The 12970-nt window shown below is 39.3% G+C and overlaps 1 protein-coding gene across 6 annotated transcripts in view; it reads right to left on the bottom strand.

The window, feature by feature from the left end:
* Positions 1 to 12970, bottom strand: part of Ctnna3 (catenin alpha 3) — a 1468839-nt gene that overhangs the window by 1111510 nt on the left and 344359 nt on the right. The window contains exon 1 of one of the 6 annotated variants that reach the window (XM_021173458.2): positions 12417 to 12580. The exons of the other annotated variants lie outside the window; for them this stretch is intronic. Within the exon in view, the coding sequence (XP_021029117.1) occupies positions 12417 to 12455 (39 nt within the window). The 5' untranslated portion in view covers positions 12456 to 12580. Of the gene's footprint in view, positions 1 to 12416; positions 12581 to 12970 lie in introns of those variants that run through there. 6 annotated transcript variants of the gene reach the window in all.

Below are 12970 nucleotides of genomic sequence, written 5' to 3'. Positions count from 1 at the left end.
AGAGTTTATATAATCCCTTTTATATAACTGTGAAAAGTCATTAAATAGTCTATCCAAATCTTCCCATCTTGTACGGCTTTGCTTGGTTCTTTTCCATAAACGCATGGCTGCTTGCTTCTTGCTATCAAAGAGCCTTAGGATGAGATTCAGCAAGCAGAATCCATCTTACATCAATTGTGCCCATGAGTGCTTAGGAAAGAGCATCTCTGGGATGATACACAAAGAACAGTTTATTTGTTTCTTAATAGGAGAAAAGGAAAAGAGTAGACACACACACACACACACATACACACAGACACACACACACACACACACACACACAGAGAGAGAGAGAGAGAGAGAGAGAGAGAGAGAGATTTTTCTCTAGGACAAAAAGGAAAACCCCAGTCCCTAAAGACACCGCCATTCTCTTTCCATCCTTGACTTGGGAAAACCTTGCCACTGTAATCCTTTCCCTGTTCTTGGAAATATGGGCTAATCTTCTTTAGAGCTACCTAAGCTTCTTACCTGCCTTTCAGCCCTAGAATGTTTTTCTCAAGGACCCTAGAGCCATCTCTTTGAAAAGTAACCATCAAAGGAGGTAGTGTCCCAGTCTTTCAGGGACTGTGGAAAGAGAGGAGCCGGAATCCTTCAGGTGTCTAATTCCAGATTCCAGAGCTACTTCCTCTCATAAAAATATAGAGCATTGTTTTCCTTTGAACAAAAACAAAAAGCAGGTGTAGCTAGTGATTCCAATCACTAGGTGATTCAAAATAAACTATGTTGACAAAATGCGCAGCCAAGGCCTCTTATTTGAGACATAGCTCTCTGATCAGGCCTGCCTTTTTTGCATGACTCTAATTTGCATGGCTCCTATGTCCATGCCAAAGACCTCCGCAACTGGGGATTACATGCACAGAACTCATGCTAAGCTCCCAGGTCTGTTCACCAGCTGTGTGTTCTGTATGCCTTTACATGATGTCAATTGAAAGCAGGCAACTCCATATAAAAAGACTTCTAAACAGAGAAACACTCCCTCCATAGTCCATTAGCCTGTGATTTAGACAGTGACTGCTTATTCTTAGCTCTGGAGCACAGATTCAATGCCTAGGATAAGACACAGATTCTAATTTCAATACGGCACAGAACAAAGTGGAAACAGGACAGATATCTAATCAGTATCGGTGAAGAACTGACTGCTGCAACACTCATATACAAATACTTTATACGAATTTGTTTGGAGCTCTCAGAACAGTGGTTAAGATCACTGACTGCTCTTCCAGAGGACCTGGATTCAATTCCCAGCACTCACATGGCAGCTCACAACTGTCTGTAACTCCCATATCTGACATCTTCACACAGACATACATACAATCCAAACACCAAGGCACATAAAATAAAAATAAATAAATTGTTTTTAAAAAAAGGAATTTGTTTGGGGGATTTATTTTTATTTTCTGCCCTCTCCTTTTTTAAGAATCTCCTTTTAAAATCTACTGTTTTGTTTTTCTTAAGTCTGGGAGGAAAAATACACTTATCATTTTTATCACTAGCCAATTAAGAGCTTCTTCTAAGCTTGATGGCAGATTCATATTGCACAATATCACATATAACATGTGTCTAAGATTCCCAAAAGGCCAGGAGCACGCACGGTCTGCTAATGAGCATGCATGTATTTTACTTACAGGCTACTTAATCGCTTCCATGTTTAATCATCAAGATAAAGGAGACCCTGTCCATCCTCATTAGGTAAGCACTTATTACATGTATTAAAATCTCACCAGGTTCTTAAATACTGGCAATTCGTTATCTTTTCAACTATAAGTAATTATTTGTTGCTCAGTACTGTGTTAGGCTGTGAACAATATAAATATGAGTAAAATATCCATCCTCCATTCATATAACTCACCACCTACAAGAGAAAAATACTATGTAGTATTTTTATATATAAAATAGACAGACAGGCAGGCAGGCAGGCAGACAGATGGATAAGTATACAATATAATGGTCCATCATTTGTCACACAGACTATCATTTGAAAGAAGCAATTGGTATGGGGTGTCAGGAGAAACCAATCCAGGTTATTATACCTCTCCTAATTCTTGCTCATTTGACCTCTCACAAGTTATCTGACTTGGCAGGTGAGTCGCTGGCTTCTCCGGGGTCAGAGTGAAATGGACAGATAAAGACTGAGCACTACAAATGCAGAGTCCGAGAGCACCCAGCACAGTAGCTCAGATGGACACACTATGGCTGCCTCTGCTCAGACTTACCCTGCTCTGCTGTGCTTCATTAAATGTCATCATTGAGTACATCATTTGTAAAGAGAATGTATGGACAAACACGATAATCGTGCAGCATACAATATCAACCGGCTTCAGGAAAGGAATGTGCCCAGTAGCTTTATACCTTCCCCTCTCCTTCCTGTCCTAGGTTTTGCATGATCCTTTCCATTCCTTCTACAGTTTACCAAACACTAGTTCCATTAAAAAAAAAAAAAAAAAGTATGTGTGTGTGTCACTAGGCAGTGATGGCACATACCTTTAATCCCAGCAGTTGGGAGGTAGAGGCAGGCAGATCTCTAAGTTTGAGGCCAGCCTGGTCTACAGAGTGAGTTCCAGGACAGCCAGGGCTACACAGAGAAACCCTGTCTCGAAAAAACAAACAAACAAACAAAGTATGTGTTTACTGTACATGCTATTCTGAATGTAAGGATAAAATTGTTGTGGACTCAATTTCTTGCCCCTTTGGTAAAGTGTTATGATCTGTTATTATCCATGCTAAATACAATCTTAAATATAGTCATATATGAGTATACACATACATAAACATATACACATATACATCCTGCAGTCATTACGACATCTTAGAGGCTCATTTCTACAAGAATACTTACAATGACTTAAATTTACTTAAATGAACTTCACTAGGGGATTTTATTAAATCCTTTATCAATTTAGGAAAATTCACTTTTGCCCTTGCGTTCTAGGCATTTTAATTTTACTGAGGTTTTCAGACATTTCCGTGATCGGTAGAATAATTTTTTCTCTTTTAGTTGGCTAGTGTGCTAAATCAAGACAGTAGATATTCTAATGATGAGCTGGGATCGCCGGTGTGAATTGACTGTCCTGAGTCTTTTCAAAAGTCATGGATAACCCACCCAACTCTCTTTAGGACTTTGTATTTTATTTCCAGCATTGGTTAGGCATGCAAAGATCCCTCCCTTATCTAACCAACATGGTGTTATTTAGTATTGGTTTCTCCTACTTCGCTTCATGTAGTGGGCTCGAGAGCTTTTTCCTTAGCCTTTCTCATCCCATTGCTATGGAAGTACATTTACATATCCTCAGAAGGGTAGCATATCACAAAGGTGCCCAGCATACCATTCACTTTAAGTAAAAGCTGACTCTATTGAATACTTTAACACCGAGCTATCTATGGCTGAGCCAGTTTGGGTAACTCCTGTTTTCCTGGGAATTTTTCCATTTCATCTAAATTTCATTCTTATCTGCACAGATTTACTCGGAATACTTCCAGTTCGAAATATCTGAACCCTAAGCCAAAATACATATTTTCTCACGTTGTTTCTGTGAAGTATCAGGCCAATGACAAAACCCAACTGATGCAAACCCCTTAATGAATTAAACTAGCAATTTATTTTTTTACAACTATTGGCAGAGCTATGTCAGCTTTATTTAGTTGTTCTGTTACTAAATAACACCTTTGTGTTTGTTGTTTGCAACAGGGCTTCACTGTGTTAGGCTGGGCTTGGCTCAAGTGTACCTTTCTCCTGCCTTAGATTCCAAAGTCCCAAGATCACAGGCCTAGGCCACCATATCCAGGAATAAAAAGAAAGTTCCTCCTTCAGTTTTACTACACTCTGTGGAAATGGACATTTCTCTATTAATGTCCTACTTGGTACTTATAGTGTTTATCAGCTATTGAAACTGTTGTCTTCCATACTTCCATAGTTCTGGAAAATTGTTATTCTCTCTTCTCTCTCTGTCTGTCTGTCTGTCTCTGTTTGTTTCTCTCTCTCTCTCTCTCTCTCTCTCTCTCTCTCTCTCTCTCTCTCTCTCCCCCGGGTTTGTCTGTAAAGCCCTGGTTGTCCTGGAACTCACTCTGTAGACCAGGCTGGCCTCAAACTCAGAAATCCGCCTACCTCTGTCTCCCGAGTGCTGGGAGGATTAAAGGTGTGCGCCACCACTGCCCGGCTTACATTTTCTCTCTTATGGACATCATATTAGGTTATTTTTAACCTGCTGTACTATCTTGCTTATTAACTTATTTTTCAAAATATTGTTTAATTCTGTGTCTGTGGAAAATTCTAAGTAGCATTTTCAAATACCTTTCAGAGATTACCAATCCCCTACCTGATTACCTAATCAACTGATAATCATAATTATATTTTTCATTTTAGACAATATTATCTGCTCAGTTTTTTAATTCTTTTACTCCTTCAACATATTTATAGTTAAATAAATGGAAGAATCATGTGTGTTTAACAACTAATTTGTTTGGTATCTTATGATCTCTGTGTTTGTAACAGAAAGAGCTTTTCTGCAGTTTATGCCTTCTGTCAGAATCATTCACAATGGTTTACTTTATTTGTGTGTTATGAGAACTTATCTTCTTTGGGGATGTATTAGAATTTTTTGAAGACTGGGCATGAATTCTCAGTTCAGGATGAATCTGAGCTTGCTTCTACCAGGTCCCTAAGGTATTACTGAGATAGGACAATTTTAAATTAGATTTTCTGCTGAGGTTTAAGAGGCTACACAGATAATATAATTTCTGACCCAAAGTCCACATAAGGATAGGATCCTGGTTAGAAATTTTTCAGGTGCATTCTGTTCTTTGGAGGTTTCGGGACTGTGTGTGTTCCTCTGAGCTACACCCAGAGTCAAGACTAAGCAAGCTAAGGGGCTGGTGTTTTCTTCATTCATCCAAGGAGATGATCAAACCTTAAAGGTTACCAGCTTCTTGCAAAGGCCTCCTATGTCATCTTCCAACTAGCAGAACGGAGTCTTTGTCTTTCACCCTCAGCTTGTCTCTCAAAGTTCAAACCTGGCTTTCAAGATAAAGAAATTTCTGCATATTCAGCAGAATCCTGTGGCTGAGTTAGTAGGGATTTGACATTTTTATATCTGCCCTTAAGAAAAACTTCTCTTAACAGATGGACTGTGTATTTTTAAACTATTTTACCCATCATTCTAGCTACTTTTAATTCACTCTATTTCTGGAAACAAAAACACGTTTAAAGATAGTAATTAGATGAAGTAACTCAGGGTGAATGAGTGGCAGCTACTTACCTCTGCATTCTTAAGTGCTTATGAATTGACAGAGGTCTGGCTTTTCATTGAAATGAAAACATAGGGCAAAGAGAACTGTGTTCACTCCAAAATTACTAAGTATAATAAAAGGCGGCACATCCTGAAAATCACAGAGAACCTAGATTAAAGATGGCCAGCTCCTTGGAGAAAGGAATAAAGATACACATTTTTTTTCTTTTTGTGCCATCTTATTATAGAAAAATTCTGACCAACGTGTCCCTTCAGTTTACTTTGTTTCCTCGATATAAATTCATGGTGCTGTTCAAAGCTAAGTCCCTTATTAAGTATATTCTGTTCAAGTTGAAGAAAGAAAAAAAAATAAAGAGAAAAATGTTGTTCACTGTAACATCACAGGGGGTGAGGGGGTAGCATGTTTGAATGTACTGACTTCATTGTTCAGTTAGCAGCAGCTGTGTATAACTGCTCTATGCACCTGGAGATCTAACTAAACAAAATCATGTAATGGGACATGAAAGCTTTAGGGAGGCAAGGGATGGATGGGCAGGGTAGAAGAAAGAATATCAGGATAAACAACTAACACTGAAGATGTTCCAGAAGGGCATACCAAAACTTAGCTCTGTAGATGCCAAAATATATATAGTACATATATAAAGGAAGTTTAAATAGAGGTATCCTACTATGGAGGGGCAATGCCTCCCCCAGTCACCATAGGCTATAAATAAATAAATGCCCAGTGCCAGAGGTGTAATACCTCTTCTCTACCTCTTTTGTGAGCAATGGGGTACCATCGAATACTCCCCCCACCCATAAAATTACAGGCTTCTTCTATTGCTCCTGGTTATTGTTCAAGACTTGATGGTAAGACCTTATTGCTCAAGTATATTACCATATACTTGAGTTCCAGAATGTAGTGAAATCAAGCTGGATACTTTGTTCCTGCTGGCTAGCTTTCATGGTGCTAGAAGTTTCATGCACAGAAGAAAAGTAACCAATAGTCTTATGAACCATAATCCCTGCAAACTGCAGTAGTGGCAAACCTAGTAAGATAGGCTCACTCTTGCAATGGTGGCACAAATGTTATGGACATAACCAACCACTACTGGTTATATTTAAGGACTGGTCCACATGATTCCATTAACTGAAACTCAAACAATCAAACAAAACAAAAAAAAAATATATGACTAGCTAGGTCATACACCCTAGTGAAGAACCTAATACAATTATTCTGCAAAATGGACATAGTAATAAACCTATTCTCTACATTTTATTATTCTGCCCATGCCCATAGATTAATGTGTCTTTCTACACTCATCAAAGACATTTCTCTTTGCAATAAATGATAATATCATCACTGGTCACAACCGGTCAGTGTGCAGAGAATAGGGAACTTTCCTCAACTCTAAATGGGACACCTATATCATAGTGTCCCTTTCCCCAAGAGGAAGCATAAAGATTTTAAAGGGCCAAACGTAGTGGATGTTTGCAATATTTGCTAGACATAACGGAGCCATTGCAGCTGTGACTGCTTACACAAGACCTATACAGGATCAAGCCAGCCAGAACCACAGCAAGGACAGGGAGGAGCTCATGACGTCCCACATCTAGCTGAGGAACTATCATCAATCAGTTGATGGCTGATGGGGGATAGAGTGCCAGTTTTATACAGGGATATGATATCGTAGATATACTATGCTCTGGTACACCTCTATGTACACCCAAGGACATGGAGGATGCATATACGAACACTGTGACTTTAAAAACAGCACACAAAATTGGGAAGGAAAACTGGTCCAGGGAACAAGGGTTGAATTAGAGGGTAAAAACTATATATAAAGTAATATATATAGGAAAAATAGAATATCTCCAAAAATAAAATAACTACATGCGTATCCTTTGAAATCATCAGCTTAAAAGACATATGACAGTAATTCCTATTGTGATCACAATGTTTGGTTTTTACCCTCTACACGAGGGTGTGTGTGTATTAATGGATGTCAAGTGTTTTGTTTTGTTTTTTAAAAAGTTTATTTTTTAAAATTTTGTGTGTTGGGTCGGGGGATATAATAGTATTTAAGAGCAGGTGCATAAGGAAGCCATGGGGTCAGATCCCCTGAGATAAAGGTTATTTATTGTGAAGCAGTCTACACAGATGCTGGGAACCAAACTCAGGTCGTCTGCAAGAGAGCCACACTGGTTCTTCATAGTGGTTCATACAGCAGACACATTGTTCCAGTTCCATAGTTACATATTTACCCAACAATGACTATACAGAGGATGAGAATAAATTTAGTAGTGTCGTGCCAATTTTACTAACAATAAAGATTCCCTCCCCAGCAAGTAGAGTCTCAACACACAGTTCAGGGTGGCTCCGAACTTAGAGATCCTGCTGCCTCAGCCTCTGGAGTGCTAAGGTTACAGGGACATATCACTATGTAGAGCTAGAAAATATTAATAATATCCACTGACAATGTGCCAACTCATAAGCATTGAGGGCCATTTGTTCATTAGGACTTCAGGTTTTTGAGGCAGTTTTCACTGGCAAAGTTTCCTACTTAATGACACTCTCAAAATTCTGTTCACCCACAATGTAACACTTCTTGACTCTCAGTCACAAATGCAGAAGCAACACTCATAATTCACACTCGCCTTTCCAATAAATCAATTTACAGTGTACAGTGTTCTAATTCAATTACTATTTTTTTTCACCGATAAATCTCAAGTTTCATACCCACAAACAGTCATAGCCCAGAATAAAAGACTTAGCAGAAGGTCTGGCTCAGTAGCTGTTGAGGAAGTGTGCTGATACATTTTCACACTATAAACATTTAATGAGCCTGGCTCCCGGCAGAGTATTTACTACACCCATTTATTTCACAGTAGAATATTTGCAGGGGCAAAATAGAGCAAAGGTTACTTCAGATCCTCTACCAATATAGCTCCCTGTAAATAATATAAAGTACAACCATTTAACTCACAAAATTATTGTTAAAAGGTTAAATGTTCAGTAAATTCTGTTTTATCTAGTTGGGGCAGCTTTGGCAATTATTTGTAACTTGGATGTACTTCTCCCAGGCACTTTGTTCTGGAACCCTGTCTTTGACTACAGCTAATATTCAGAAGTTGTTAAGACAGTGTTAGGGTCCTGGGGACATATTCTAGGTCTTCTGCCTGCTTGTTCAGAAGTAAATGGGTCTTAAGAGGTCTTCCGTTCTTGAAAGGGCCCTTCTCTATGCTCTCTCCTCTCCGACCTCTGCTATGCCTTGCCTATCACACTAGTCTCCTAAACTAAACTGAGAGACCAAAGGTGTTCCAGTGGAGGATCGACTTGGAAAACTTTGAGGATAAATGAGGTCTTTTGTGGGGACATCTCTGGAAACAAATCTGTTTGACGCTTTGGAAAAATGTGCTTCACAGTTCCACCTGCCCAGTCCTCTGGAAAGTTCCACCTCATTACAAGAAGCACTTCCCAAATACAGACTATTTTTACTTAATGATCCATGGGCAGCGTTTAAGCCACCAGAAAGGCTTGGTTACATTTATAACTTCTCTGATGATTCCTACAAACTAAGATTCCTACAAACTTACCATAGGTGATACCAAATTTTAATTGTGTTAAGTTCTAGCTAGGAAAACTCAAGATGCATACAGTTACAAATTCTTCTGGAATCAGAGACTAGACACACATACCCTGCGTGCGCCTATCCACTGGCTTCCTGATTTACAATAGATACAACTTAGGTCACAATTTTTTTTTCAGTAAAGGAAAAATTAGATTTTTCAATGATGACAATGTAATAACCAAGTGAATAATTCATGCAAGATGCTTAGCCAGAGGAGCTAGAGAGAGCCTGAGGACCAAAGTTCAAATCCTAGCACCTACTTAACAAGCCAGGCATCTAACACACACCAGGAACCCCAACCCCAAGGGGAGCAGAAACAAGAAAATCAGTGAGGGTTACTGATTTCAAGTCTAGCCATGAAAATAAGAGTTCCAGGTTTTCCGGGCAGTGGTGGCACACACATTTAATCCCAGCACTTGGGAGACAAAGGATTTCTGAGTTCGAGGCCAGCCCGGTCTACAGAGTGAATTCCAGGACAGCCAGGGCTACACAGAGAAACCCTGTCTCGAAAAACCAAAAATACATACATACATACATACATACATACATAAAAAGTTCCAGGTTTGGGAAGAGCTCCTACTGCAAAGGAATAGGCGAAGAATGATAGAGAAAGACACCTGATACTCTCTTCTGGCCTCTATTCATGCATTCATACATGTATGCCCCTTCATACACACACACACACACACACACACATGCACACACAAAGCTAAATAAAATACATACTTAACACATAAATACATAATAGCAAATCTTGAAAATATTTTAGTCAACCAGAAATATTTTATAGTTTATCTTATTTTTTAAAGTTGGGTTTATTTGGAGAAAATAAAAAAAGATGAATATATATAATGATATCTACCAAGTAATGTTATAGAGTCTTAATCATTTTCGTAGAAGGTATTTTATTTAAATTTTGTATGTATTAGTAGCCTCCCCTCCATTTTTATTTTAACAAGGAAGTAGACTACAACTGCTTTCTTTTGGATGTAACTATCAGGAAGGAAAACAGACATGAAGAGGGCAAATTTCCCTTTCAGTGTCTATAACGAATGGTTTAAAAAACAAAAAAACATTTAACTGTGGCTCTCTCTCTAAAAGACACTTTCTAACTACCAGACATTCAAGTCCACTGGATAAGTGGTTTTCTATGACCACTGCTGTAGCAGACTAAGCCAACGCCCGTGCTCAGCTAGCCGCTCAGCTAGCCTAGGACGTGCATATTAATACCATGTTACCGTTTGTCTGCAAATGCCCTGACTTCCCACAGTGGTGAAGCTTGCCATCTTCAGAGCTAACCTCTACAAAGCTGCACATCAAAGCAGACAAGTTAAGCTACTGTGTTGCAAGAGAAACCAAGACCTTGTTCAACAGTTCTTTTTTTCCCCCATTATCCTTTATTTTTGAAGGCTGCTAAGAAAGCAACCCTCCTAAGCAGAAATAATCACACGTGGTCTAGGTCATTAAAAACCCAAGTACTGGTGTGAGGGCGCCAGTGAAGGAAACACGTGAAACCTTAAAACACTCCAGTAGAGGCTGAAGGCTTCCAACTTTCCCTAATCAGCACCAAAGTCCATTAGCTGAAGTGTTCAGACCTCCAAGGGGGTGAAAGCTGCAGGAGAAGGCAGACCAAAGCAGGCATCAAAAAGATCACAAAGCTGACTCACAGCAGTGATTCTTCAGGCCACAGATTTTGGTTGCTAAGAGAAAAATGCCTTTGGGAGCAGGTGTGTGACTTACAGACTGCTTTCAGGAGTCTAGCAGTAGCCTCGAGGACAGTAGGTGACCAGAGTGATAAGGTGTAGGAAGAATGCAGATAGAATTTGGAAAGGATGGTGTTTGGAAGGGAAGACAACAAGATCCACAAGACTGGGATTTCCCATGATTCTCTCCCCCGTGAATGAACAATCATGTGCTTACTGGAGGTCGAAATGTGGTCACCTGGTAGAAGATGATTAATCAGCTCCTCAAAGCTCTTCAAACCATGATCAGGTTTCCCCTTTACTTTGGTCCTCGGTTTTATACTTTATTGATTTAGGGTCTAACACTTCACTGCTATCTAGCCGCTTTCTTCTCATATCTGTGGCTGGTCTTTAAAATGGCATCTTTTAAAGATATCAAGATATGCATATAATACACAAGGCTATCGTGCCCTCATCACAGGGAAGGAACACTGGGGGGTGGGGATTATTAGCTTCCATTCGGTTTTTTGGTTGTTGGTTTTGGATTTTTGGTTTTTTGTTGTTTTGTTTTGTTTTTTAACCTTATCGGACAATGAGTCCCTAAACTGCACGTGACTGGATATTTTATGCAATCTCACATGGATTTCATATAATAATCTGGCACCTGACAATACTGGATTAGAAATGAAGAGCCTGTTTAAAGATATTTAATTAAAGGGAAAGCAAGCTATTTTAAACTTGAAAGTATTAATTATCTAATGAATTTCCTATGACCTTGGTAAAAACAGCGTGGATATTATATAAGTTGTGGAGTTAGGTGGGTTTTTTTCTTTCTTTTTTTCTTGGTTATCGGTAAAACTTTAGTAACTTTAATTATAGGTATTTTTTTCATTATGGAAACATCTGCTTCCAAATAGTCTCTATAATGATGTTAAGACTGAATATTTACTATGCATTGCTCTAAACATTCAAACCTGTATTATTAATTCATTTAACATGATGAGGCTGTGATGTTGTTATTGGCCTCCTATAAATAGGACAACATATAGGTCCATAAGTATTGTTCCCAAGGTTACAAATGTAGCAAATGCCACAGCTGGAATATAAACCCAGGAATAAAACACCACACTATGTATGTTGTCTCTCACTACAGAGCTCCTTGAAGGGCTAGGGTAACCAGTTCTCTTTAACATCATACTTGAAGACCTGATAAATACCTCAACTTGTTCAGAATTGAATTTCTGATCTTCTTCTGACCAGCTTTGCCTACAGCCTTCCTATAGTTAATAAAAACCTCTTCTACCTGGTTATTTGATTAAAAATTTAAAATGAACTATCTATGGTATTCAAGATATATAATAGCTACCTCCCACTTCCAAGTAAGACTCACTATCAAATGGTGGACAATTTGATGCACAGATAAATTCTCCTCACCCCAGAGTTCAAAGATGTCCTTTATTAAATAACTGGGAGATGCAAAGGCCTATATATTTCAACCTAGTAAGGCACACTATGAAAACCAATGTTCTCTAAGTACCAACTGTTGGGTGGCCCAAGCTTTGTAGGTTTGTCTTCCAGACCTCCTGGACATTAATTCCTAATAGCATCGGAGACCATAAACTCTACTCTGTGTTGCTAGAGGACTCAGCATGCAACATCTGCTGTGGCTCCTCCCCTTTGATCATGCCCCATACATCCATTCTACCATTACCTAACTGACTCCTACCTACACAGCTGAGCCTTGCTGATGCTGGCATGAGACAGAGTAGGGTGATGCACATAAGGTAATTGGTGACTTTGTGTTCTGACCATAGCCTCCCGCCTGGTTCCCAGCTTCTCACCTTATTTGCATTTAGTCTGTGCTCCTTCGGTGCTAACATCTCTCCTTTAAGACATAAGCCTCAGTGTGTTTAAAAAAAAGAAAAAAAAGGGCCTTGCAAAGAGTCCCAGTTGTTCAGAGGAAGAGCTGGCACAGCCTGTTCTAGCCGGATCCCATTGGCTCTTTACCAGAGCTGTGAACTTTCCCCCTTGATGACTCCACCAGGTTCCTGGCTTCTATGCTGTCACAAACAGAGGGTGAGTAGCCTTGAGCCTATGTTCTAGGTCCCCATCTGATCCTGACTTAAATGCCTTGGCTCTTTGAGGATACCTCACCCCTTTATGATATGCTATGACAGTTGGTCATTTATAATGCTTAGCATGCTTTTAGCCTACGTGCTCTTGTGAAAATATAAGCCCTTAATAAAGGCACTGACCAGATGTGTCCTGAAACACATATAACAGTGCAGATAATAAATACTGTATAGCAAATAGACCCTACACTTCAGAAGCTTGTATCTGCCTTCACTAGAATCCCAAGCAATTCCAATGTAAAGGCTTCTTATGCAGAGATGTG

Source organism: Mus caroli, chromosome 10 (assembly GCF_900094665.2).
Source record: "Mus caroli chromosome 10, CAROLI_EIJ_v1.1, whole genome shotgun sequence".
Taxonomy (NCBI): domain Eukaryota; kingdom Metazoa; phylum Chordata; class Mammalia; order Rodentia; family Muridae; genus Mus; species Mus caroli.
The sequence above is the reverse complement of the archived record's forward strand: the minus strand, read 5'-3'. Positions and strand labels throughout refer to the sequence as shown.